The sequence below is a fragment of the Amphibalanus amphitrite genome, unplaced genomic scaffold (genome assembly GCF_019059575.1).
Source record: "Amphibalanus amphitrite isolate SeventyFive unplaced genomic scaffold, NRLGWU_Aamphi_draft 000193F_arrow, whole genome shotgun sequence".
NCBI lineage: Eukaryota > Metazoa > Arthropoda > Thecostraca > Balanomorpha > Balanidae > Amphibalanus > Amphibalanus amphitrite.
This window is the reverse complement of record NW_024881688.1, coordinates 539,421-566,435: the sequence shown is the minus strand read 5'-3', so window position 1 is coordinate 566,435 and position 27,015 is coordinate 539,421. Positions and strand designations below refer to the sequence as shown.

Below are 27,015 nucleotides of genomic sequence, written 5' to 3'. Positions count from 1 at the left end.
CAAAACTTGCAAACCAAACCATCGGATGTTATTTGCAAGAAATTATCAACCCCTGTTGAGAGGCAAGACGATTAAGGCAAAAAAGAAAGAGACAAAAAAGAGACAAGAAATGAATAGAGAAGATAGTGAATGGGAGAGCACGGAAGGAAGAGAGAGAGAGAGAGAGAGAGAGAGGAGAGAGAGAGAGAGAGAGAGAGAGAGAGAGAGAGAGAGAGAGAGAGAGAGAGAGAGAGAGGAGAGAGAGAGAGAGAGAGGAGAGAGAGAGAGAGAGAGAGAGAGAGAGAGAGAGAGAGAGAGAGAGAGAGAGAGAGAGAGAGAGAGAGAAGGAGAGAGGGAGGAAAGAAAGCCGCTCCACCCAGACCTAGATACAGATCCGCAATCTCAGTCGCCGTCTACGACACGCCCCTGGGCCTCCGGTCAGTCAGAGCACCAGCTGACACTGAACTGCAGCCGTCAGAGCACCAGCTGACAGCAGCTGCAGCTCTGAAAGCAGCTGACAGCCGTCTGACGGCAGCTGCAGTTAATTCCGGCCGACAGCTGTGGGCCGTGTGACACCATTACGCGCGAGTGACACCATCTGACGCCCGGTGCAGGTATCACTTCTGACAACATCTGGGTGACACTCCGGCCGCCAACGCCCTGCCAAGCCGGGCAGCTTTCTCGTTCCCTTCGACTGGTCGGAATAGATGGCAAGGAATAATGCAGGAGAAAGAAACAACGAGCGAAACGTCCGGGGGAGAAACCACAGCGACAACGTGAAACATGAGGGGTTTCCGCGTAGCAGAACATATTCGTTTCACGCTTTGTTTTCGTTTGAGAGAGATGCATAAATCTTCATTAAGACACCGTTTCAAAGCCTGAAGTCCAGACGCAGTTGGTTGCCAGGAACCTCAGTAGGATGTTAAACTTTTATGTTTCCAGAATCCACATGACAATAATAAAGACGCTCGATGGAATGACGTTTTGATTAGGTATTCTCATCAAATATCCGCAACGTTTCTTTGGAGAAGTTTTTATAGCTTCAAAACATTTACGCAAACAGGCCATAAACAAAGTCACAGATGCGGCTCAGGTCACCGACCCAGCTAGCCGACCCGTCACAGCCGGGCGCTCGCCAGTGCCGTCCCCGGACAGCCAGCCGCAAAATGTGGCGCAACTGAGCAGATGACGCTCGCGCCACGCGCAAATTTCTCCTTCCGGCGCGCGTGACGCGCCCGCAGCGGGCGGGGCGCCGGGCTGACTCAGCACGGCTCAGAGTCAGCCTGCCAGCTGACTCAGAACGGAGTCATTGGCCCGCCTAGATCAGCGGATAGTCAAAGATGCACAGCCGTCTGAAGAGTCCGCTGAATTCGATAAGGCTGAGGGAAGTGACAAGGGCATCGTAGCGGCGCGCTCGTTACGACTCGTTGGCGACTCGTCCGTTTCAGAGTTGTGAGTGTTGGGAATATCTTATCATAAAATGAATGACGCCTAACTGTGTTATGAAATAGGTATCCATAAATGTGACCAATTTACTGTCTCAAGTCACACACACGCCATTTCAACTATACCCGACCCCTCCCTGGGAGAGAGCGGACCGCTGGGAACGGCAGGAGAAAACGTGGGAGAGCGAGAGGCAGAACGCTCGGGAGCTCTCCCGCAGCACACGGCGTGGTTCGGCAGGCAGCGAGCGGCGCACTGAATGCGTAGGTGACGCACCAGAGGCGAGCGGTGACGCACCAGGGGTCGAGCCGTGACGCACCAGTCTCGTCACGCGGCACGTGGGTGACCCACTGACTCCAGCTGCGTCACCGCTATCAACACGACAGGGCGGGACTCGGCGCACGAACCAGTAATCGAGAGAAGACCATCCGATGTTTAGACGGGACGCGTTGGCGGTAAATTGATGGCTTGAAACCCCATCGGTCGACTGATGACCGATGACTTTGCGATTCACTAGTTTTTTTTAACGATAATTATTTATGATTCGAGGTAAAAAATAAAGGACATGTATGAGGTGTTAAACATAAAATCATTTTCTTACAGGCGGCATGAAAAGACAGCCAAAGATTAGGGTAGAAGACGGATGAGGACGATTAACTGAATAAAACTTTTATTGTAAGCATTGATGCGTACAGAATCCCCCAGTCACTTCTGTGAGATATCATCCTGGTACTCATTACAGAGAGGCGCCGTAACAGCCGGAGATGTCTCCGTGGGTGACGTCACTTTCAGACAGGATGGCGTCACCGTCAAACGTCATCAGCTCGCGGTACAGCCTCTCCCCGATCACGGGAGGCCACACGGAGTCGGCCCCGGCAGGATGCAATGATTCAGAGTTCAGAATGAACTTAGACCAGAAACTAACTCACAAGCGATTGTCGATTGTGCTTGTTCGCATCAGTGTCATTCTCCACATGCTTCTTCTTACAAAGAAGACCGAGTACCTAAAAGGTCAATAAATCCACATAAGACGAAGGCATATCTAACTGCGTCGGATTTGATCGTGCTCTGATGTTTCTGATCGTTGACAAGCTTGACGATAAAATCCACCAGCACTGTGCCAACACATTACACCACCGCGTGTGTGCCTCCAGAGCGGTGTTCAGCTGACAGCAGCCGGCGGACGGTCGTGACTTGTGTAAGGCCCGACGTGCTGCGGTCGCACGCGACACGCACCGCCGACAGAGGAAAACGAGCTCACGAATCAGTTCACCGTGACCGGGCGTCGGCGGGCGCCGGTGGAGACGGGCGACGAGCAGCGCTGCCAGACGGCGGCGGGAACACAATTCAGGTAGCTAATCCTCTGCAAAAACCCGTCACAACCGCTCAAATGTACAACCCATGGCGTCAGCTAATAATGCCGAAGCCAAGTGTGGACGTGAGCCATGGCTTATTTTGGACTTATTTTGGTTCGTTTCACTGAATCCTCTCAATCTTGTTGAGTTTGTGGTAGATAAGAAGGTATCAACACCTTCTTTTCACCTCTGAGCCCGCGCTGTGTTTTCCTTATCGCTGGGCTGATTTAGTGTGGTGGGCGCCGGCTGAGACTTCTGAGCTAGGCTGTCGGAGGTCGGGACGGCCCAGACAGCCCGGGGTCGAGCGGTCTAGACGGGCAGAGTCGGGGCGGGGTGGGCCGCTCGACACCTGTTCCGCCGGCCGCCTCCCTGGGAAGCGCCGCCGTCCGCCGCGGCTGCCATCGTTCACCGTCTCTCACCGTGGCTGCGCCGGCCGCTGGGAACACTCCAGCAGACCGAGGCCCGCGACCGGAGCCGTCTCACCGTCAGGAGGCCGCTCGAGACGGCCCGGCGCGGGCGGCGGGCGGCGGGCGCACAGTGATGCAAATGGGGTTCACGAGTGGCCATAAATACGAAAAGGGCCCAAAATTCAAGTTCACTTAATCGAATAAATCGTAATATGGTCAGACAGGCATATGTTTGGGGTGTCTGAAAAAGTATGATTTTAATGTTTTTGTCAAAACCGGCCTCGTGTAGGATTGTCAGAAGTCGAGACATTTTCGATGTCGTAAAATGACAGTCAGGTACTTGAAATTCAAGTGCCGCTAGCGTGCGTTCATGTCACACAAACTGCAAAAATTATACATGAAAATGATCCCCGAAACCTGCTGCTTCTAATGCTACGTCATAAAAAGCCGTATCTATTTTGGTTTGGCGGTGAGCTAGCTATTTGTAATCATGTTGCAACCGCAGTTTTTTACCAAAAATATTTGCTTTCAATTCACCTACAGCACTTCACACAGTGTGTGCCCGTTAGTGCACTATAGTCATAGCATTCCCTAATCATTTCTGAGTCGCATCGTGAAAGAATTAAGGCGCTAGCACAGGGCTGACCGGCGCTACAGAAGTTTTCGTCCGGCACGGTCGGGTGCCGCGGCGCAGCGGGCGGCCCGGGCGGCCGCGCCGCCGCGCGCTGCCCGGACGCCGCGCGGCGGCACCCACCCGCCCACTGCGCGCCCACTGCGGCACCCGACCGCCCGGACAAAAACCTCTGTAGCGCCGGTCAGCCCTGTGCTAGTGCCTTAATTCTTTCACGATGCGACTCAGAAATGATTAGGGAAGGCTATGGTATGGTGGACTAACGGGCACACACTGTGTTAAGTGCTGTAGGTGAAACGAAAGCATTTTTCTTCTTAGTAAACAACTGCGATTGCAACATGATGATAAATAATCAGAGTACCGCCAAAGTGAATGAGATACGGCTTTTTCTGACCCGGCATTAGAAGCAGAAGGCTTTGAGGATCATTCCCATGCATATTTTTTTTCAATTTGTACGAAATGAACGCAAACCAGCGGCGTTTGAACTTGCGAGCGTCTGACCGTCATTTTACGACCTAGAAAATGTCACGACTTCTGACGGTTATACACGAGGCCGGTTTTGGCAAAAACATGAAAACCATGTGATTTCAGATGCCCCAAACATTTGTCTACTCGGCCATATCGCAATTAACTTGATTTGGTAAACCTGACTTTTGGGTATTTATGGCCACTCGTGAACCCCATTTGCATCACTGTGGGGCGGCGGGCGGCGGGCGGCAGGCGACTTTGAGGTCAGTGAGTCGCCGTCGAGCGGGCCAATGACCCGGCGCACGGCACCACTGGCCCACCTGGCCAGCAGGCCGCCAGCAAACCGCCGCACCAGACAGTAAACGGACAGCGAGTCGACAGCGAATAATCGCACCGTGACCGGACAGCACCGGACAGCGAACTGACGGCGAACCGTCGCATGGGAAAACGAACCAAACAGTGAGTCGACAGCGAACCGACCGTCGCATCAAACAGCGAACCACCGCATCGGACACGAAGCGTCGCACCAGACATTCTCCGGGGAGATAATGTCTGGGATTTTTTTATTTCCCTCCCGCGGCTGTATTTCGCCAAAGCACGTAGTTCAACACACGGTTATTGCATAACGGCGGCGCTGCGGTTCACACCAGCCGGCCCGTTTGGCAAACCGCGTGAAAGGTAAGGAAGCGTGCCGTCTGCCCTTAGCCTCCCACTGGAATGCTGTGATATTCCAGGGCAAAACACTGTTGCGCTGAATTATACATAAAACTCCTCAGTTCCGCAAAACAAAATTAGTTAAACGGTTAGACATACGAGCATGTTATGCACCGTGATTTAATAAAATTCAAAATGACAAAGCTCTAAAAAGGCTCGACTGCGATAAGTAGCAGCTCACAATCCTAGCGATTTATGATAAAGACATTTAGCAGTTCGTGTAAAATATCAATCGATAACTGCATGTTCAACAATATAGATGGACGCAAGACTTCTTCACTCTCCATGCCTTTGAAGGAAAAAACGCAATAGCCTGCAACTCTGGCCAGAGCTGTACCACCAATGCAAGTAGCCATTGGAGACTGCAGCTCCTCACAAGACAAAAGCACCGGAGACTGCATCTATCACAGAAGGCTAACACCAAGAGACTGCGACGCGCAGAAAACGACCGCTGCGCCTGCTAACTACTCTACCATTCGCTCAAACACCATCAGCGTGCAGCGTTCTGGGTACTCACGCCCTGGCGGTGACGCAGGCGGTCAGCTGCAGCAGTAGCAGCGCCACAGCGACGCCGGAGAGGACGCTGCCGGCCATGGTGGCCGTGTGGGCGGCCGGCCGCTGAGGTCACACCCCTGAAACAGAGGTCACCGGTCAGGCATTGTTCACACGCCGGGCAGCCGAGTGCCGCAACAGGGTTACAGCACAGATGGCGTCAGAGATGTCGTTAAGGACTCGGCAAGGCAGAACGGTCACAGAGGTGATACGACAGTGGTACTAGTGTGTCAGGGACACCTCATGATGGCTCATGTGATGCAGAAACACAGCATTGTTCTCACTCTGATGTGTGGCTTTGTTACGAAATAAGACTATGTAAAACAGAATAGCGTGTCATGATGAACTTCATTAACACAAAAACCTTATTTAGCACATTCTGTTGTGAGGACGAGCGCTGGTGATATAAGTAATTCGGAGATGTTCTTCAGCGGGGGATTACCCCCGACACTACACTGCGACCTGCGTACTTGTGTAAGGGGTACTGCGCGAGTAGGGCACTGCGATGACTGTCCATCAGATGGTTTCTCATGTTTTTTTTTCTCACTTTTCTCATGGATGTAGACTGTGGCATAACGGTCATTACAGTTGGTGACGCATTGGAGAGACATGGCAACAGAGCTGCACTCACGTATACATGTAGCACATCTGTTATCACTCACATGCAGCTACCATCACGTTTGTTCCCTATCAATCTCTCCCGTATGTGACATAACACCAGAGCTGCCTTCACGTGTCCAGTGATGGCAAACTGGGTCAGTCAGGTCACCGACAGGTACCTAAACGCCCCGCCCCACCCACCGGACCCCAGTCATCGTCCCGGGGTCCTCAAACCGGCGCCGTGTGCACTGTGACTGGCGCCGGTGGCTCTCAAACCGCCAGTGCAGGCGTGGTGAACGGTCGCGGACCGCAGTCTGCCCCGGGGCGGTCCCGGCAGCGTGGTCCCAGTCCCGGTCCGCTCCCCAAGCGAGACCGCAACGTGTCGCAACGTGGCCGGCGGCGCGACACGGACGGTGCGCCGCCGGGGGGAGGGAAGCGACCCAACGGCCAACACCTCGAATTGACCCCCAACGGCTAACAGGTCTCCGACAGAGCTCAACGTTACAGAGCAGCGCCGCGCTTCATCGAACAGTAAATGAGATAATTTCAACAGGGTATTTGTCGGCTTAATGTGTTCCCGTTTTCTTACTGTCACAGATTGCAAGAAAAGAAACCCTTAGTAAAGTGCTACCTCGTAATTTGACTTACTTCACTTCCGACATTGGATCAATTAATAATCAAAACGGACTTTAAAATAAAATAAAAAACTTTTAAGAGTAATGTTCCCTGAGTGGTCGATGAAATCAGTGCAACAATCCAGCAGCAAGGCCAAATTTAGCCGAGGGAACAAAAAAGCGCAATCACGCGGTTTTCTCAAAAGACTGACACACAGAGGCAGAGATTTCACGCCACGAGCTCGCCAATTAGTCCCTGTGAGTCTATTTCAGCAGTTAGTACCCGCGCAAGGCATTACGCAAATTGGTACACTGTCAGGGACAGCAGCACAATGCGACTCGGCCCGCTTTTGTCCGAAACCACAGGGCGTCTCATACCGCTTCCGGGCTGCGAAAAATGAAAGTGCGGACGTTCTGGGTCACCCATCCCTGCCAACCCTGCTGGTATGCGTCAGTGTGGACACTAACAGAAGCACGGCCCGTCATGGGACCCGCAGCTGCACGGTAGCACAGCGGGTTAGGGCGGGTCAGAACAGGTCACGGGAGGTCACATGAGGTCACAGAGACACAGCCGGTCACAGTGGCTCGGCAGCAACAGGCACAGATCATAGTAGCTCACAGTGACACGGCGGGTTGCACGGTGCTCAGAAATATGACGTGTGAGGCGCGGCAGCTTCTGCTTTACTACCGTGACGAAAACAAGTACCCGACACCGCGTGGGTTCCTTCTGTCTGGCAGATGTATTTTATGGCTAGTGAGTGTGGCTGCTTGTTTGTGTGCTATAAAACGTTCTACAGCACCACCAGTGGCGGCGGCGGCAGACTCAGACATATTTAGACAGTGCAGAGTATACGGTGTTCTCCCCTCGGACGACACCAGAATTACATAGTCGTTAGTCCAGCCTTCGGCTGTAGCGCTGATTATTACTGAGCGACGCACAATCACTCGATTCCATTTCTGAGAAGTCGCAAAGTTATCTTGGTGCATCAGCTCACATAGTCGTAGGTTCTATCTGCAATACAGTGGTCATTGGCCATGTTCATACTACAACCACTATTACTTCCTCTTTCATCTGACATCTTTGACTTCTTATAACTTCTACCGAAGACAAACAAACATGTCTCCCCATTTAGCGCACAAGCCAGATCAGATCACCGGGCGAACTGAGACGTGCTTTGGCCATCAACATGTCGCAATAATTCGGCTTAATATCGGCTCACAATACCAGTCATGGCCTAAATGCTTCACATAGCACTTCTTAGCAAATTCTTTGAACGTGACTGTCGACTGATCGCAGACATGTGTACCGTGCAAGGCTAAACACAGTTTATGTAAGTGGAGTCAGGAACGACACTCGCACCGCTTGCTATTTGCTACTACGTGATCCTACAGCGTGCTAGACGGGGGGGGGGGCGTGAAACCCACAACACCTGGTTGTTATCGCTCGTCAATGACCCGCGACAGCACGCACGTCCCGACTTTCGCTTCCCCAGGTCAATGTTCGCGGAGTGCGGCACGTTTCAAACGTCTGCAGTCGCCCGCAGACGGATCGGTCAGGCCCGAAGTCGGCGACTTTCTTCCGCGGTCACTGTGCGAAACGCTCCGGCACGGGACAGCCCTCATACCTAGTCGGTTCAGCCCTCATACCTCCCTCATACCTAGGCGCCGCACGCCATCCCCTCAGCCCGCCGCCAGCCGTGTACCGAGGAGACGGGTTGTCTGGCCTTGGGCGGCAGCCGCCCGCCCACGCCGCCACACAAACAAACGAACGGGGCGCGCTGCGGGCCGGCAGCTTTCACCGGGGGCCCGCCGGGGGCCGCGGGACGCCCCCCAGCGGGGACTGGGTGGGAGATGGGGGAGATGGGGCAGGTGGAGTGTGGACTGGAGTGTGGAGCTTTCTTCCACATTCCACATCTGGACGTAAGGTCGCCAGCTGTGCGGTACTCGTATATGTATGTACACCAGCCGGACGGCCTACCGCCGTGCCGGCTGTCGCACTTTCTACACACGTTTCTACGGCGCGAGACGGCACGCACTGTCCTACACTCCGTGCACAGGAAGCTCACTAGAGCGGAGAGGGCCAATCGAGCCATCGCCCTGCTGATGTTAGCGGCCCGCCGAGTTTGGCGCGTCGCAGTCTCTGCTGTCAGCTGGGTGACAGATGGCGAACCCGGCGGCGGCGGAGCGGTATCCGTCATCCGCCCGTCACGCGCTCGGTTGGCGCCGTCATAGACCGGTCACTCGGGGTGGACGGTGACCGTACGGAGGTCGCGGGTCATGGGTCACAATGCACAGACCGCGACCCGTTGCTCTGATCTACCGAGCCGGGCTAGGGAGGGCGTGCAGCGCCACTGACAGCCAGCAGGAGTAACAAATCAAAACCCACTTGGCTCCTAGATCACATTCACCTGTTGACAGCCTGGGATTTATGGGAAGACAGCTTTTGGAACTACTCGGAGGACTTTACCTACACCTAAATAGGTTCAGCACTCAGCAGTCTACAGTCGACAATGGCTCAGCCCCACGGCTTTCATCGGGGCCACCTGTTATCGCCTGTGCTATCGACTCAGCTCACTCAGGGTGGGCCTGTGGTCCCCAATTATAAACGAACACAGCGGGACCCGTACACTGAAGCCCTCCTACAAACCCACCACGTGAGCTCCATGAGTCACTGTTGCCGCGACCCCGGCCGACGCCGACAATGACCAGCGAGCGAGCGGCGCTCGATTGATCCAGCCGACATCGACCACGCCGTCGGGCTGTTAGTAGCGTCAAAGGGCAAACGAACGGCTTGTTAGGGCAATGGACGGTCAATGGAACAGCAGGCTGTCACCGTGAGCCGGCCAGAAAACACTCGGGAAGGTATACCTAAGGGTGAGGGTGGAGTTGCATCGCTGGAATATACAATTCCTAAAGCGGTAAAGTCGATGTCTTATGGCCGGTGAAAGTCAAGCGACACATTGATTACACTGTGTCTGTTTCGGGTGGCAGAGGGAATATTTAATTTAAATCGACCGCCTTCCTTGGAACTATAATGCACCTCCATGGTGCAGCGGTTGCACTAACACTGATAATGCGGATTGCTAGAACGGTGCAAAACATTTAGCAGCACCTTCCAGGACCCAAGTAATGCATGGCGATCTATAATTTCTCGCAACTCTGACTCGCTATAGCAGCCAGCACTATCAACTGCAGGTAACGCATTCCCGCATGTTGCAAGGCAAAGGGCCATTACATGGAATGAGTGCCTTCCGCTGCCTAACGTCGAAATTCCTAAAGTGCAGTCGAGCTCAGCAGGGCCGTGTACCGGACGCCGACACACGAGAGCCGCCCGCTGCCCATACCTATATGGCGGAGTGCGGAGCGATCTAATCGCCGTCTGACCGCGCTGACTCCGGACGTGACTCTGGTCCCGTGACGTGACGGTCGGCGCGTCACAGTGTGCCGCAGGAAGTGACGCTGCCCCGCTATGACCCCACCGGACGCACCTGGCAGCCCCGGTCCGCTGCCCCTCCCTCCACTCCCCTCCCAGCCTGGCCCGGGGTGCACACTGGGTGTCCGGGCTGCCCCTGTCACTGTCATGGGGCAGAGTGGAGGGTCTCGCGACCGCTCCGTCTCCCCCTCATGATCCCTCTTTCTCTCAATGTCACGCAGTCCTGCCCTGAATCCACCCCTCCTGGCGGTCCCGTGCCGGGCGTATCCCCGCCGCGCTGCTCCGGTGGCCGCCCACCAGTCGCGGTAGGAGCGGAGCCGGTATGGAGCCGCCTTTCACCACCTGCTGCATCGTTCGACACCGATTCCACGCGCCGCACCACGGGGCCCCACGAAAACAACCGACGAGGCGCGTTTGGAGATGGGCATAAACCAACGACAGGCGTGTTTTGGGTTTGGTCAGAGCAACAGAGAGGTGTGAGAAATGAGAAGCATGTGGTGAGGAAAGTGAGACATCGTCACTCGTCAGCCACCTGTGAGATTTCAACAGGACAGCCATTGCACCAGAGTCCAGAACTCACCTTTTCGTTTGTCGGCCGTTCAATAGACGAGGGACGCCAATTAGAGACGTGTCGATACTTCAATCACAGCTCCGGTCACTTCACAGTGCCTGTCGAGATTGCTACGCCCGCTCCCTCACTCCCAACTCCTCAGCACTGAAACTGGAACGCGCCGCGGCGCGAGTGCCCTCGGAACGGGCCGGCGTGACGTCACATAACGGTGAGAGGCCGCCGGGACAGCGTCTGCCATCTATCGGCGAGAAACGAACTTTGAGTTACAATTTCGCCGCCAGGCTGCAGATTGCAAAATCCTGCCTCTGGGCAAAACCAAGCAAAACGGGAGTGGCAAATCCGTCTCGCAGCGCGATCACATGGTCGCTCAATCTGGGAAACGAGCCACCCGCGATCATCTGAGCACGAACTATCGAGAAACAGTGTGCATGTGTTCGAGGGTGTTTGGCATATCGACCATGGTAATTTACCGAGCGGCTGCTACCCTTTTTCTTCGAAAGACTGACAGGTTGAACCAAAGGCTTGCTCGGAAAGGACAGACGTTGAATCATGGAATACACCTCCCTGGCACACATTTGGATACATGTAAAAAAACATGTAGAAATCGCACCAATGCACAATCTCATATAGCTAGGGCTGGTATAAACATCGAAACAAATCGCCCCATTCTCATCCTTGATTCTGCAAACAAAATTGAGTTTTTATTATATATTACAAAATAACATAGCACTAAAATACAAAAACAGAGGTGACTTGCAATCAGCAAGGAGCTCCAAGATACCTTATTGGAGGAATATTGGAAGCAACTGAATGCTAAGAGTGCTTGGCTGTCAGACATCAGAAAACGAGGTGGGACCAAGGACCTCTTGGACATTTAACGAGAAAAACGTGCATCTCGCCAAGTAACGAAGTTTTGGTTCAGCCATGCAACTGCACGTCTCGCCGCTGCCCGCGGCCTATCTGGACTCGAGTCCCAATCCTAGACGGCACGCACTGCGCAACGTCTGTGAAAACAGTCACCACACTCGGCCATCCGAGCACATCGTCAGGTCGTCTTGGCAGTCATTCACGACACTCAAGGTCACTTCAGGCCGGCGCAGGCGTCGGCGTGCTTCGGACCACCCGCTCGAGTGATACGATAGCCAATCGCTCCCCAGTCAGCACGGGTTAACCCGGCGGCCGCTGGGCCTCCGCGCCACCCGCCGGCCGCTGGGGGGGGGGGGGCATAAAGTTGCCCCCCCTTTACTTCTGCGACGATATCGTCGCAACGCGAAGAGATAGAGAAGCGAAACTTTGCACACATCTTCCTGAATACCTAGGCGAGGTTGTGTCCAAATTTGGTGTCGATCCCATTTGCAATGACGTCACAGTGACGTCATAAGTGAAATTATAGATTTGCGACTCTCATATTCCTCACGATGCATCACATATATGGGACCGAATATAAAGGGCCGATTATTGGTCAGAAACTAGATGGAAGTGTAGTAAGATGTTTAGGATGACAGCAGATGCTGTCTAGTTCATTTACAGTCGAGTTTCATGCTCAGCGTCATCAGAAACGGTCCATATCGGAAAACGACAAAACTTTATGACGTCACTGTGACGTCATCTTGGGTGCTACAACCACCAAACTTTCCTCAAACATTGCCTAGGTATTCATTTGAAGCTATGCCAAGTTTCACGCTCGTAGCTCATCAGGTTTCGGAGATATTTCACAAAACGTAAAGGGGGGGGCAACTTTATGCCCCCCCCCAGCGGCTCGTGGGTTAAGTCCTCAGATAACACCGGCATATCTTGGTCCGGTAAGCCAGCACGATACGATCACCTCAATGCAAGATTATCAAACGTGCATTGCATGTCTGAAATCTCTTCTCAAATAACCCACCAGCGTCTTTTGTGCCCCATCACTTTTCACCCGTCCCTCCCATCCTAACCGGATCCTCCGCCTAGTCGACCACCATCTTCTCTTCGTTGGGCTGGCCGCCCATGGCGATGATCTCCTCTCGGAGCCGGCGCTTGTGAGCCTCCAGGTCAGCCGACACGGGCGCCGCCGCCGACACTACAACGCGCATGCGCGACTCGTCGTTGTAGGACTCCATCTTGGCGCGCAGCTTCATGTTGAACTGTTTGAAGGTGGCCCGGTTGAAGACGGCCTGGAATCGCTCCGGATCTGAGTCGCGCATCCTGCCGAGCTCGTCTGCAGAGATTCCGAGCACCGCCTCGGCGGTCTCCTGCGGGGGGGGGGAGGGTGGTCAGTTCACATTCTGCCGCCTTCTCAGGGGGGGGGGGGGAGGGGCTGGGGGACGACTAGCAACAATACAATGACCACAACAGGCATACGAATTAAAGGCTGGCCCGACTCAGCTAGGCATACGACTGGCAGGAATGTCTTTTCATATTTCAATCTATTCAGAACGACAAAATACCTGCAACTGATTGTGGCTGCATCGACAATAGTCGTCGATGTTGGAGTGATACTCTGAGCGCAACTAAAAATGCTACAAAGAGCCCGTGAGCTTTGAGCAAGCTTACAGCAAGAAGGTAGTGTCTCTTCACTATTGACAAAACGCATTACCAGCGGTCACGACTTACACTCTACATTTTCCTAATCGCAGTATTTGTCCGATAGGATAAATCGTAGACGTCGGTCTCACATGGAAGGTGAACTGTTTGGGTTTGAAGGTGTCTCAAGTTCAACAGTAGGCTCATTATGTGCCCACTGGAAGGCAGTGCCCAATCAATAGCGTATTTGTGATGAAGGCGTGTGATGTGAGCCTATGGTGGACCGACTGGCTGTGCCTGTAGTGTGTGTATGTGGGGGGGGGGGATATAAGCGCCGATCGTCTCACCTGGAAGGCAGTGACCCACTGGTTGTGTGTCTGTGTCTGTATGTGTGTATGTGTGTGTGTGTGTGTATGTGGGGGGAGGGGGATATAAGCGCCGATCGTCTCACCTGGAAGGCAGTAACCCACTGGTTGTTTGTCTGTGTGTCTGTGTGTGTGCGGGGGGGGGGGTAATAATAAGCGCCGATCGTCTCACCTGGAAGGCGGTGACCCACTGGTTGTGTGTCTGTGTGTGTGTGTGGGGGGGGGGGGGGGGGGGGTAATAAGCGCCGATCGTCTCACCTGGAAGGCGGTGACCCACTGGTTGTGTGTCTGTGTGTGTGTATGTGTGTGTGTGGGGGGGAGGGGGGTAATAAGCGCCGATCGGCTCACCTGGAAGGCAGTGACCCACTGGTTGTGTGTCTGTGTGTCTGTGGTGTGTGTGTGGGGGGGGGGAGGGGGGTAATAAGCGCCGATCGTCTCACCTGGAAGGCGGTGACCCACTGGTTGTGTGTCTGTGTGTCTGTGGTGTGTGTGTGGGGGGGGGGAGGGGGGTAATAAGCGCCGATCGGCTCACCTGGAAGGCGGTGACCCATGGTTGTGTGTCTGTGTGTGTGTATGTGTGTGTGTGTGGGGGGGGAGGGGGGTAATAAGCGCCGATCGGCTCACCTGGAAGGCAGTGACCCACTGGTTGTGTGTCTGTGTGTGTGTATGTGTGTGTGGGGGGGGGGGGAGGGGGGTAATAAGCGCCGATCGGCTCACCTGGAAGGCAGTGACCCACTGGTTGTGTGTCTGTGTGTCTGTAGTGTGTGTATGGGGGGGGGGGGGGATATAAGCGCCGATCGTCTCACCTGGAAGGCAGTGACCCACTGGTTGTGTGTCTGTGTGTCTGTATGTGTGTATGTGTGTGTGTGTGTGTGTATGTGGGGGGAGGGGGATATAAGCGCCGATCGTCTCACCTGGAAGGCAGTAACCCACTGGTTGTTTGTCTGTGTGTCTGTGTGTGTGCGGGGGGGGGGGGTAATAATAAGCGCCGATCGTCTCACCTGGAAGGCGGTGACCCACTGGTTGTGTGTCTGTGTGTGTGTATGTGTGTGTGGGGGGGGGAGGGGGGTAATAAGCGCCGATCGTCTCACCTGGAAGGCGGTGACCCACTGGTTGTGTGTCTGTGTGTGTGTATGTGTGTGTGGGGGGGGAGGGGGGTAATAAGCGCCGATCGTCTCACCTGGAAGGCGGTGACCCACTGGTTGTGTGTCTGTGTGTGTGTATGTGTGTGTGGGGGGGGGGGAGGGGGGTAATAAGCGCCGATCGGCTCACCTGGAAGGCAGTGACCCACTGATTGTATGTCTGTGTGTGTGTATGTGTGTGTGTATGTGTGGGGGGGGGGTTAATTATAAGCGCCGATCGTCTCACCTGGAAGGCGGTGACCCACTGGTTGTGTGTCTGTGTGTCTGTATGTGTGTATGTGTGTGTGTGTGTATGTGGGGGGGGGGGGGTTAATTATAAGCGCCGATCGTCTCACCTGGAAGGCAGTGACCCACTGGTTGTGTGTCTGTGTGTGTGCGGGGGGAGGGGGGTAATAAGCGCCGATCGGCTCACCTGGAAGGCGGTGACCCACTGGTTGTGTGTCTGTGGTGTGTATGTGTGTGTGTGTGCGGGGGGAGGGGGGTAATAAGCGCCGATCGTCTCACCTGGAAGGCGGTGACCCACTGGTTGTGTGTCTGTGTGTGTATGTGTGTGTGGGGGGGGGAGGGGGGTAATAAGCGCCGATCGTCTCACCTGGAAGGCGGTGACCCACTGGTTGTGTGTCTGTGTGTGTGTATGTGTGTGTGTGCGGGGGGAGGGGGGTAATAAGCGCCGATCGTCTCACCTGGAAGGCGGTGACCCACTGGTTGTGTGTCTGTGTGTGTGGGGGGGGAGGGGGGTAATAAGCGCCGATCGTCTCACCTGGAAGGCAGTGACCCTCTGGTTGTGTGTCTGTGTGTCTGTGTGTGTGTATGTGTGTGTGTGGGGGGGGGAGGGGGGTAATAAGCGCCGATCGTCTCACCTGGAAGGCGGTGACCCACTGGTTGTGTGTCTGTGTGTGTGGGGGGGGAGGGGGGTAATAAGCGCCGATCGTCTCACCTGGAAGGCAGTGACCCACTGGTTGTGTGTCTGTGTGTGTGTATGTGTGTGTGTGCGGGGGGAGGGGGTAATAAGCGCCGATCGTCTCACCTGGAAGGCGGTGACCCACTGGTTGTGTGTCTGTGTGTGTGCGGGGGGAGGGGGGTAATAAGCGCCGATCGTCTCACCTGGAAGGCGGTGACCCACTGGTTGTGTGTCTGTGTGTGTATGTGTGTGTGTGGGGGGGGAGGGGGGTAATAAGCGCCGATCGTCTCACCTGGAAGGCGGTGACCCACTGGTTGTGTGTCTGTGTGTGTATGTGTGTGTGTGCGGGGGGAGGGGGGTAATAAGCGCCGATCGTCTCACCTGGAAGGCGGTGACCCACTGGTTGTGTGTCTGTGTGTGTGCGGGGGGGGGGGGTAATAAGCGCCGATCGTCTCACCTGGAAGGCGGTGACCCACTGGTTGTGTGTCTGTGTGTGTGTATGTGTGTGTGGGGGGGGGGAGGGGGGTAATAAGCGCCGATCGTCTCACCTGGAAGGCGGTGACCCACTGGTTGTGTGTCTGTGTGTGTGGGGGGGGAGGGGGGTAATAAGCGCCGATCGTCTCACCTGGAAGGCAGTGACCCTCTGGTTGTGTGTCTGTGTGTCTGTGTGTGTGTATGTGTGTGTGTGGGGGGGAGGGGGGTAATAAGCGCCGATCGTCTCACCTGGAAGGCGGTGACCCACTGGTTGTCGGTCATATCGGCCACGTTCATCTGCATCAGCGCCCGCCATCGGAACTCCGAGAACTGCTCGTTACACTTCTCGCAGCGGAACGTGCCGTTCTGCTGGTCGATCACCTTCTTCTTGCAGTCGCCGTTCGGGCACGACTGGTAGAGGCAGTTCTCGCTGCGCAGCTGCAGGATGGTGGCACACACGCTGTAGTACCCCGGCTCACCAGTACCGCCGATGTTCTCGTGTTTGGCCTGGGCGAACGTCTTGAAGTTGTCCGGCCGGGCAGCTCGCGTCGAGATGGACTTGGACTCCATGTTGACGCCCTCGTTCTCGTACCAGCCCTTGAGTTTGTAGGTCTGGTCGATGTCGGGGTTCAGCTGCAGCTTGCTGTTGCCGCCCGAGCTGAGGCTGCAGCCGTTGAAGTCGGAGAGGCGCGCGCCCTTGATGGCCACCACCGGGTTGCCGGCGGCGTCGAAGCTCTCGGCCTGCGAGCCCCACAGCGTCAGGGTGACCTCCGTGTTGCTCTGGTCGACCAGCTTCAGGTCCCGCTTGGTGAGCTCCTTGCTGAACTTGCGGGACATGATGCGGTCCAGGTCGCCGGCCTCCTTGCAGACGCCGATCACATCCACCAGGCCGGTCTTCTCCATGGTCTGCAGGTCAGAGATGGGCACAAAGTTGAACTGCATCCCCGGGATGGAGGAGTCGTCCATGCACGGCTCGATAATCGAGTTGTGGTTGAGCGTCAGCTCAAAGTCGTGCTGGATCGTGCCGCAGAACTGCTTGTTGGCCGGCTTCAGGGAGGCCTGACTCAGGTAGTAGACCTTGTTCGGCTCCAGGAAGTCGTAGAACTTGTCACACTGCTCCTTGAACGCCGTGCAGCGAATCTCTCCGCTCTCGTCAAGCAGCTCGAACGAGAACAGCCCCTCGCCGCGCGCGTTACTCCACGTGCGGATGTCGCTCTTGCTGGTGACGCGCGCCTTGATGGTCCACTTGTTGGCGTAGGGTGTCAGGTGCGCGATGGGCATCACGTTCTGCGCGGACAGCTGGCCAGTGGCGGCCGGCGGCGCGGCGACCGGGCGCGCCGCCATCGCTCCGTTGCTGGTCGAGTTTTTGAAGGCCGGCGCGGGAGCCGGAGCGGGGGGGTGGGAGCCGCAGCGGCCGGGGCCGGAGTGCTGCCCGCCGCGTAGGCCTGCGGGTTGCCGATCTTGCCGGTCTGCGCGCCGGGGACCAGGACCGTGATGTCCAGCAGGATGATGATCTTCTTGGTGCCGTTGACGGTGTTGGAGACGTACCGGTTCAGTCTGAACACGGGTTGGGCGCCAGCTGGTTCTCGTGGATCATGTAGACCAGCTGGGTGCCCAGCATGGCAAAGCTGTTCATGTGCTGTCCGTCCGAGATGAGCAGCCGGTACCGCTCCGTGTCACCTGCAGCAGGCGGGGTCACGGCAGGCGGGGTCACGGCAGGCGGGGTCACATGGTCAAAGTAGGTGCATGTTTGAAAAAGGTGACAGCTCTTCTTGCGAAACCTTTTTTTGGTCGAAAACGGCAGGCCATGACGTCACTCTGACGTCATTTACGGCCAACTTATAGCTTTTGGAAAAATGTTTGGTAATAATATGTAAAATTGATGCCCGGGAGGGTTCTGAAAGTTTGGTGACGATCAGCGCAGCGGCTCTGGGAGATATATCGAAAAGTCGGGGGGGGGGAACAGCCCTCCCCCAGCAGGGCGCAGGTTAAAAGTGCTGCCCTTTTTTGCCCTTATTGTACGAAGGTTGTATAGTGTTTTTCATACAATTATCACTCTTTTTCAGTGGAATATTGCTTTTGACAACAGACAACTGCATTTCACCCTCGCCGGCACAGCGGGGGGTGATGCAACGGCCCCACTAAGGGTTTTCGCGAATAACTCGCGTAAAAAGCGGCCGATCCCAAATGGAGCCCAAACGACCCGCCCCGCCCCGCCCCACCAGACCCCAGTCATCGTCTCGGGGTCCTCAAACCGGCGCCGTGTGCACTGTGACCGGCGCCGGTGGCTCTCAAACCGCCAGTGCAGGCGTGGTGAACGGTCGCGGACCGCAGTCTGCCCCGGGGCGGTCCCGGCAGCGTGGTCCCGGACCCCGGTCCCGGTCCGCTCCCCAAGCGAGACCGCAACGTGTCGCAACGTGGCCGGCGGCGCGGCACGGACGGTGCACCGCCGGCGGCACTGCCGGGGGAGGGAGGGGACCGACCCCAGCGGTCCCCTCCCTCCCTCGTGTACCGGGCTTTGCAAAAGTTCTGTTACACTTTCTTTTTCTTATTTTGAGGGGTTTACAGGTCTGGGCCAAACGTTTCGGCGATATCAATTGAAAATTTTGCTTATTAGAGACATGGTACCATGACAAATTTAACCTTCTTTTGCAGTTATATCAAAATGGAGGCCAAGAGAATAGAGATAGCCGCTTTGCTCCGCGCGCAGCATACCAAAGCTTTCATTGTCAAGCACCTGAAAGTCAGTCGGATGACCGTCCACAGAGTTGCGGACAGGCTAAAGAGCGGAGAAGGTCTCAAAGATCGACCCCGTACCGGCAGACCTCGGGTAGTGAGCCGACTGGCCGTAAAACGGGCATTCGAACGCAACCCAAGGCTGAAAATGACTGAGGTCGCGAAACGCAAGAAGATTTCGGTCGCCACGGTGTCCAGGGCCGTCAAGAACCAGGGTGGAAAGAGCCTACGACTCCTGGAAGGGCCTCTGCTCACTGCCCGAATGCGGGAGCAGCGCCGCGACCGCTGTCAGCGCCTGCTCAGCGACCTGAAGAGCAACGTAAAACGCGTCCTCATCTTCTCTGACGAGAAAACCTTCACGGTTGACCCGGTCGTGAACAAGCAGAACGACCGCGTCGTCACCTTTGGGAACGATGTTTCCGAGGTCCGCCGCGTGTCAAAGACCAAACATCCGGCCTCCGTGATGATGCAACTCTGTGGACGGTCATCCGACTGACTTTCAGTTGCTTGGCAAAGAAAGCTTTGGTATGCTGCGCGCGGAGCAAAGCGGCTATCTCTATTCTCTTGGCCTCCATTTTGATATAACTGCAAAAGAAGGTTAAATTCGTCATGGTACCATGTCTCTAATTAGCAAAATTTTCAATTGATATCGCCGAAACGTTTGGCCCAGACCTGTAAACCCCTCAAAATTAAGAAAAAGAAAGTGTAACAGAACTTTTGCAAAGCCCGGTAATTATCCCCCCCCCCCCGGTTTTTCGCGAATAACTCGCGTAAAAAGCGGCCGATCGCGACGAAACGTTCAGTACCCTTGCATTGATCAATTTACACCTACCCTGAAAATTTCATGACCCGACCCAAATTGCCTTTGACCTGTGACCTACTTTCCGAAACCATGTTTGCGTTTCGGCGTAGGTATGTCGGCTCGCATTTGCCGCGCGTTTGCATGCTTTTCGTGGTTTCAAACGTTCAAACATGTGATTTGATGTTGCTCCCATGCATAAGGGTGGATGTCAAGATCACCTGAAGGTCAGGTCAGGTCATTGACCTTTGGTGACCTCAGTTCACTGTTCCAAGTTTTACATGTTACTAGGCTACTTTTTGAAGCTGAATTCAAAATTAACAACCATTTGAGCATTTAAGCTCTGGCTCGATCAGGGTCCAAATACGAGGGGGTAACTACACAAAATGGCCTGTGCCGGCAAGGTTTTTTTTTAACGAAAACCACCATTCCACCTGCACCACAGATTTCCTGCACTGCAGAAATGCCAAACGCGGTCGGCCCCACCATGCAATAGGAGTGGGTGGAGCCAGGCAGCTGATGTCATCACCCAAGTATGACACACACAGCACAGATCTTTGCATGGGCCCGAACAGCCCTCTGGGCTCCAGCCATTTCCTCTGGAACAACCAGACTGAGACCAACACAGCACCAGTTGCACGACATTTAGACGAGGTTAGCTGCAAACACTGTTTGTCAATTGACTGATAATATATCATTGGTATGGTATATGGCTTAAGTCCAATGCTAAATCACAACAGAAAACAGCTGAAAACGACTTACCTACGACCCTTTTGTGAGATATGACTTGGAGAACTGCATTATCAACCTTTTCTCCATTGAGCATTTTCACAATAGCACCTGTTGTTAGTTGATGATCCATGATAGATCAATACGGGAGGATTCCGATGAAAGAAATAAGGATACAAAACTGACACAACAACTCATAAAATTACGAAATTTGACAGAAATTACACCCCAGCGTTTCAGCGCCGTGTCAAAACAAAACAAGTTCTGGCGCGAAGAAGTACTTTTCTTGCAGTGTTCAGTTCGATAGAAGTGTGTGAATTGACCTTCTTTCATTGGTTATGTTGTTTCAAAGAGCCGAAACACTGCAATTCCATTGGCCTAAATCTGCTGGTGCTGCTCGCGCAATCTCAAAGCAACATGCCTTTTTATTTGGCGCGAGCTGTTTCAGAATATTTGAGGATAATTTCATCCAAACTTATCTTGAGGTTAATCGGAGGCAAATTAAAGGGGAAAGTATATTCATAAAATATTTAAATGACAAAATAAAAATCGTTCATGCAAAAAAATATTTTCGAAATGTTTACAGCAGCGCTGTCAGCCTGTCTTTCGTGGTTCCGCTTTAGCCGGGCAAGGTGCGTCGATTATGTATTTTCATTATAATGAAGAGCAATAACTCATTTAACATTGTTATATGTCGTTTCCCATTAGCAATAACTCCAGCTTTTTAATTCCTGCAACTCTTCGGTATATCGCAAACTTCCTCAGTACCTACCTCATGAACGTATGGTCCGTGTGTTCTGTATTTCAATTTGCGGTTTTGTCAATTGTAGTCCAGTCGGGGAAACTATGGTAAAATCTGCTATTTTTAGCAGTCTGCTATTTTTAGCAGAAATCTGCTAAAAATGGGTACGCATGTGACGTCATCGTACCCAAATATAGCAGATTTGGGTACGGCCCCATACAAAAGCAGATCTGCACCCTAATTGAAGCAAATGCGCATCAAATGCCTGGCAGATTCATGATGAGAATAGTGCTGAGAATGTCCTCTGATATTTTTGTTCAGATCCGACTATTTTCAAATAATGAATTTGAAAATAGTCGGATCTGAACAAAAATAGCAGAGAACACTCTCAGCACTATTCTCATCATGAATCTGCCAGGCATTTGATGCGCATTTGCTTCAATTAGGGTGCAGATCTGCTTTTATATGGGGCCGTACCCAAATCTGCTATATTTGGGTACGATGACGTCACATGCGTACCCATTTTTAGCAGATTTCTGCTAAAAATAGCAGACTGCTAAAAATAGCAGATTTTACCATAGTTTCCCTGACTGAGTCATCGGTTTGTTTTCCTTCGACGTGTGATTAGGAGGACCATCTGTGCTAGAGCATTAGAGTTTGTGTGTTTACCTGGTACTCTTACCTGGTGGGGCTCCTTCTGCTTCGCAGCCGGTAGTAAGGACTGGAGCAGGAGGAACCCGGATAGGATCAGGACATTTTCACAATAGCACATAGTTTGATAGGCCTGTTGCAGATCTTTGCAGTTTTGGTTCTGATACCTATTATTCATGGTTGACTTGTGGTAGTTAGTTAGATAAGTAGTTAAGTAGTTAGTTAGATAAGGCTTTCATTGTTATGTTTTGTTTTGCCTTCTTTCAGCCTTGACATGCCAATGGTAACAATTTCTGCACATTATATGTTTCTCGCCATTTGTGGGACTGCATTTGCCTTGAGTATTACCAGGTGTTACATATTTTTCATCTGTTTCACTACCTTATGAGGAATGCTATATGAATCAAAGCAAAAAAAAAACTGCTTTTTCTGGCCACGTGCTAATGTGCTTATCTCGTTTGGTGTTCACAGATGGCGCTGGCAACAAAGATTGTCAAGAAGGCCGGCGACAAGCCGACAGACTTTGAGAACTCGATTGGCCAGGCTCTGCTGGAGCTGGAGGCCAACACTGACCTGAAGCAGCAGCTCAAGGAGCTCCACATCACTGCCGCCAAGGAGGTCGATGCCGGAGACAAGAAGGTGGGCCAGTACTGAAATTTTTGCCCTGCTATATGTGGAAGGTTTGTGATGATAATGCATGTATGTATTTTTAGGGTTGGCTGCTGCGTTTTGGCTGGGCTTGATAATTGCATACTTTCCTTTGACATGAATGAAAATTTAATTAATTGATCATTGATGGAGATCCAAGAGACTTGATTGCTTTCACCAGTTCAAGTTGTGAGGAGAAATTTGCCCTGACCAAGCAAGAAATCAGGATAAGGCCACATCACAACAGGAGAACAATCAGAATTTCAAGTTCATGCTTTAATTTGGCAGGAAATTGCACTGGTGCCGTCCACTGACAGCATCAGCGGAGTTCAGCTTTCTTGCAGTCTCTGCTAGTGCTGAGTCCCCATTGTGCTATTATTTACCTCAAGTATTTACCTTAAGTAAAGGTCAATAGTACCCTTTCAAGTAATCAAACCCTTTACTCAAGAGATGCCTCCTCGTCTAATGATGACGAGTTGGCTGCCATGCTCAGTAGGGACATAAACTCATGGCCAATGATGATTAGTATGAGAACTGTAGTTGAACTTTTAGAGTGGTCCTTCCATTCCTCCCCCAATCTGTACTTTGAGACGTCAACATTTAGAGCATCGATGGTGTGGTCTGACAGCTTGTTCCATGTCTGAGTTACTCGTTCCGCAAATATTGCTTTTCTAGGTCCTAGCTTATGCTGAACTTGAAGCTTTTGCGTGACCTCTGGTGACACGGCTGAGAGAGTTCTTGAACATGCTGTTTTGACGACACGTGCATTCTCTTTGGTAGTCCACCTTGTCGAGACTTTTCAAAGTTTGGAAGGTCTCGATGATATCCGACCGCTTCCGTCCGAATTCCTGAGTAGGTAATTGAGGTTCCTGAGGTGATCTGAGAACAAAAGGTGAGAAAGTCTATTCACCAGCTTTACCCTAAGTTTTTACCTTAGGTAGGTAACAGTCATTAGTTAATTATTAGTCATTATTATCGTGGATTGTGCTGTTCCAGCGCCATTTTTTAGCATGTTGCCCTGGTTTGGCCCTCACCACCGAATTGAAAATTCACACCGCACCACACTATATTAAAATTGGTGGCTGGCTGCCGGCCAGACAACAATGTCATCCTGAAACTGAAGGAGTGCTGCGAGCGTTATGTGACCTGGGGCCATATGATTAAACAGATTTGAGGAAATTGACCAGTGACCTATTCATGAGCTATCCATGAGCTGTGATACGTGACGTTGATTAATTTCGCATCTATTGTTAAGTTGGAATTTTTATCTTTTTAAATTAACAAAGCAGAGATGCTTCATAACTTATTGTTCGGACTCTAGCCGTTTTTTTTTTTTTTAGTTCTCTGGCTCCTTGCAACTTTGCTGCGTCGGGCGAGACATTCACATTAGGGCCCTGTTTCACCGGTGATAGCAGCACGCTGCTATCACACGTGTCAAATTGGGTTTCCATGGAAACATCAACAAACCATGGCGTCGTCAAACTGTGTGATGTCATCAAATATTGCTGCTAGCATGTTCACGGCCGTGCGATCAAACAAATGTATCAAACGCAATTCAACGAAACAGCAACTCTGTTCCAAACGCAGCTCTCGGATTACACCAAACGTCAGTAGTGTGACCTCATCACATTACGTCAGCTCGCGCAATTTGATAGTAGCGTGCTGCTATCACCGGTGAAACAGGGCTCAGGCCTGGTCGGAATTGGCTGACAGAACTTTGTCAGCCGAGAATAAGCCCCGCCCACACCGCGCTGCTGATGGCCTTGTTCATAATCGGCTGACAGGAAACGTCAGCCAAAGATGGCGCTCGACAGATAGGGTTGGTCTTTATATCTATGGGGTTGAGACTTGAGGACAGGTAGCATTTTCGCGTTTTTTTTTTCAACGACTATCTTCCGTTACATAATATTTCTGAGGTTTATTTGCCGAGGCTATATAAAAAATTACAGGGTTGATAATTTTGAGGTGGTGCTGGCATTTCGATTTGTAGGTACTGTTTTCAGGCTGACTCGCACATTACGCCATGAAAAATAATTGTTATCTTTCACGAAAAATATTAAATACAAAATACGTCTAAAACATTGTATAAAAAACTAACCACCTGGCACCTGCACCATCCAGCACTATAAAGCTGCGCTTTGACTTACATGCGCCACTTTCGAGCCAATTTGAATTTCGGCTGACGTGCTGCTGCCCTCTCCCAGCAGCCGAAAAGCCGGCTGTCAGCAGAGGTATGACGTCACAGCGCGGGAAGGTGTGATACGTCATCAATATCTCAACCAATCAGGGGCTTGGATCTCAGCTGACAACAGCACAGCAGCCGATTCCGACCAGGCCTATTCTTAATGGAACAGCAATGTCATCATTTTTTTCCTGTCACCACATTCCACCCTGTGTATGACTGTATGACCTCTCCCCGCAGGCGATCGTAGTGTTCGTACCGGTGCCCCAGATGCGCGCCTACCAGAAGATCCAGACCCGCCTGGTGCGCGAGCTGGAGAAAAAGTTCAGCGGCCGCCAGGTGGTGTTTATCGCTCAGCGCCGCATCCTGCCCAAGCCCACCCGCAAGATGAACAACAAGAGCAAGCAGAAGCGGCCCATGAGGTGCGGGAGGCGGAGTGGTAGCCGTTTGGGGTTTGGGGCACGCGGGAAGAGCATCATTTTATCTGCACACAGTACTAGACTCATTCAGCGGATTGTGCGGACCGGCATTGTAATTTTCTTAGCTGCAGTCTAAAAGGGTATAGCAGAAAGTTCACCAGCACGATATTGTGATCACTCTCCCCTTCCCCCGAGTGTGCGACGGCGCGCTGACCTCCGACCCCCCCCCCCCCCCCGCCCGCAGCCGGACGTTGACGCACGTCCACGAGATGATCCTCGAGGACCTCGTCTACCCCGCCGAGATCGTCGGCAAGCGCATCCGGATAAAGCTGGACGGCTCGCGGCTGATCAAGGTGCACCTGGACAAGGCGCAGCAGACCAACATCGAACACAAGGTGGGTCCACGGACGGCCCGGCCGACGGAGCTCGGCAGCCGTGCTGTGTGTGTTGGGGGGGGGGGGGGGTGATCTGGGTAGGTGTGTGTTTGGGAGATTGGTTTCCGTGGTAGCAATGGAGTGCGAAATGCTTCTATTCTGAGCGGGGTCTACGTTGGTTGTTGTCAGTTAAGTCGACATTGGTTGATTTGGCTCGGATACTTATTGTGAAATCCCGGTAGCATTTTATTCTACCGGGTATAACATGCCGAGGTGGCATATGTTTTACTTAATTAACGGGGAGTAAGACCTTGTATGTTGAAACCCTGAGCAAGCGATTAAGTCGACTCTCCTTTTGTATCTCTCACGTGTTTATGATACTCAGCCCTTGGAATCTCCGCGTCATTTGAGCCATGTGTTACCGGAACGTTTCCGCGTCCTTTTTCCGTCCGCTGTGGCGTTTTAGGGTCTTATTCCAGCCTGGTTTATTCTTCACCAAATGAAAGGCCTTACACCTTGTCCATCGACCGTCACTATGCACTTGTATTCTGGGGTTGACTTTAATTTTCCTAGATTTATTGCTGTGTCGGCTTACCAGCGGTTTCCTTTCTCCGCTCTTTCTCGAATCGCTCGATGTCCGTCGAGACTTCGTTATCCTTCATCAATCGCCGATATCTTTTGTTTGCTGTCGTCCCTAGTTTCCGCTCTCTCCAGTGTCGGGCATTCCTCTGACGCCGTCTCTCTGTTCGTGTGTTCGCAGACCGACACATTCGGCGCCGTGTACAAAAAGTTGACCGGTAAGGACGTCACTTTCGAGTTCCCCGAGCCATACCTGTAACGTGTGACCACTCACCAATACATCGGCGATGCGGTACAGGCAGTGTTTCTCTCGGGCTGGGTTCGGCAGAGTTGGAGAAGACGCAGCTCTGTCGCTTTTCACAATCTGACAGGGGGCTGCTTCCGACCGCTGAGTCCTGAGTATCGAGGACAGACTAGGATGGTCGATTTTCTCGGTCTATCAGGGTTTATTCGTTCCGATGGCTGGGGAGAGGTTATCGTGTCAAGGACAGGAGGGAGAAGATTATGGTTGTTGAGGGTGGAGGTTTGGTGAGGATTCTGAACGGATCTGAGAGTACGGCCCTCCAGCAAAAGAGTGGTTGGTTAGCATACTGCATAAGTGCTTTTGGTGTAATAACTTTGAATGACAGAGACACTCCTGCAAAATGACTCAATAGAAATGAGAAGAGAGTTCGTGCACACACTTCGGCAATGGTTTTCAACAGCCATTAGACGTATTCATCAGTGCAGATCGCTTATTGTAATGTTTGCAACCAACCACTAAATACCTGGAGGGCCGTACGCCGACAGATGGCGGATGGGAGGGTGGCTGGATCTCGACAGGACGGCAGATGTCGGTCCGCGGGATTTCAAACACGTAACATGACGTGGAGATGCGAGTACGTGAGGTTGTGCTGCACACTCCAACCATAGGAACATTGCTCTATTGGCAGCATTATCAACGCGCGAACACATAGCAATGCACATGAAATCGAGTTTCGGTTGAACGTTACACCGCTAATCATG

At 52.9% G+C, this 27,015-nt stretch overlaps 3 protein-coding genes across 9 annotated transcripts in view; 1 reads left to right on the top strand and 2 right to left on the bottom strand.

The window, feature by feature from the left end:
- Nucleotides 1–10,944, bottom strand: part of LOC122384548 (CD109 antigen-like) — a 39,346-nt gene extending 28,402 nt beyond the window's left edge. For 2 of the 5 annotated variants that reach the window (XR_006257059.1, XM_043372082.1), the window contains exons 1-2: nt 10,778–10,907; nt 5,515–5,631 (exon numbers count right to left, since the gene is read on the bottom strand). Coding sequence is in view for 4 of the 5 variants with exons in the window: in XM_043372082.1 (XP_043228017.1) it covers nt 5,515–5,591 (77 nt within the window). In the remaining variant the exon portion in view is untranslated. Of the gene's footprint in view, nt 1–5,514; nt 5,632–10,776 lie in introns of all 5 variants that reach the window. The other 3 variants (XM_043372081.1, XM_043372079.1, XM_043372080.1) reach the window with 2 other exon arrangements.
- A 516-nt stretch (nt 10,945–11,460) lies between these two features.
- LOC122384592 (replication protein A 70 kDa DNA-binding subunit-like) lies at nt 11,461–20,691 on the bottom strand. 2 transcript variants are annotated; one of them, XR_006257067.1, is made up of 4 exons: nt 20,449–20,691; nt 16,401–17,831; nt 12,534–12,998; nt 11,461–11,988 (listed from the first exon to the last, which is right to left on the bottom strand). XR_006257067.1 is itself a non-coding variant. In XM_043372156.1 (3 exons), exons 2-3 carry the CDS (start codon nt 17,493–17,495, stop codon nt 12,714–12,716), a joined length of 1,380 nt encoding a protein of 459 aa, XP_043228091.1. In that variant the 5' UTR covers nt 17,496–17,831; nt 20,449–20,691; the 3' UTR covers nt 11,461–12,713. The 2 variants fall into 2 exon arrangements, 1 of the variants encoding a protein (XP_043228091.1); XM_043372156.1 differs by having other exon boundaries at nt 11,461–12,998.
- A 160-nt stretch (nt 20,692–20,851) lies between these two features.
- On the top strand, nt 20,852–26,305 carry LOC122384588 (40S ribosomal protein S7-like). 2 transcript variants are annotated; one of them, XM_043372143.1, is made up of 5 exons: nt 20,852–21,047; nt 22,280–22,447; nt 24,879–25,060; nt 25,302–25,452; nt 26,192–26,305. In XM_043372143.1, exons 2-5 carry the CDS (start codon nt 22,280–22,282, stop codon nt 26,267–26,269), a joined length of 579 nt encoding a protein of 192 aa, XP_043228078.1. In that variant the 5' UTR covers nt 20,852–21,047; the 3' UTR covers nt 26,270–26,305. The 2 variants fall into 2 exon arrangements, with proteins under 2 accessions (XP_043228078.1, XP_043228077.1); XM_043372142.1 differs by lacking the exon at nt 20,852–21,047 and adding an exon at nt 21,060–21,159.
- Nucleotides 26,306–27,015: the final 710 nt, after the last annotated feature.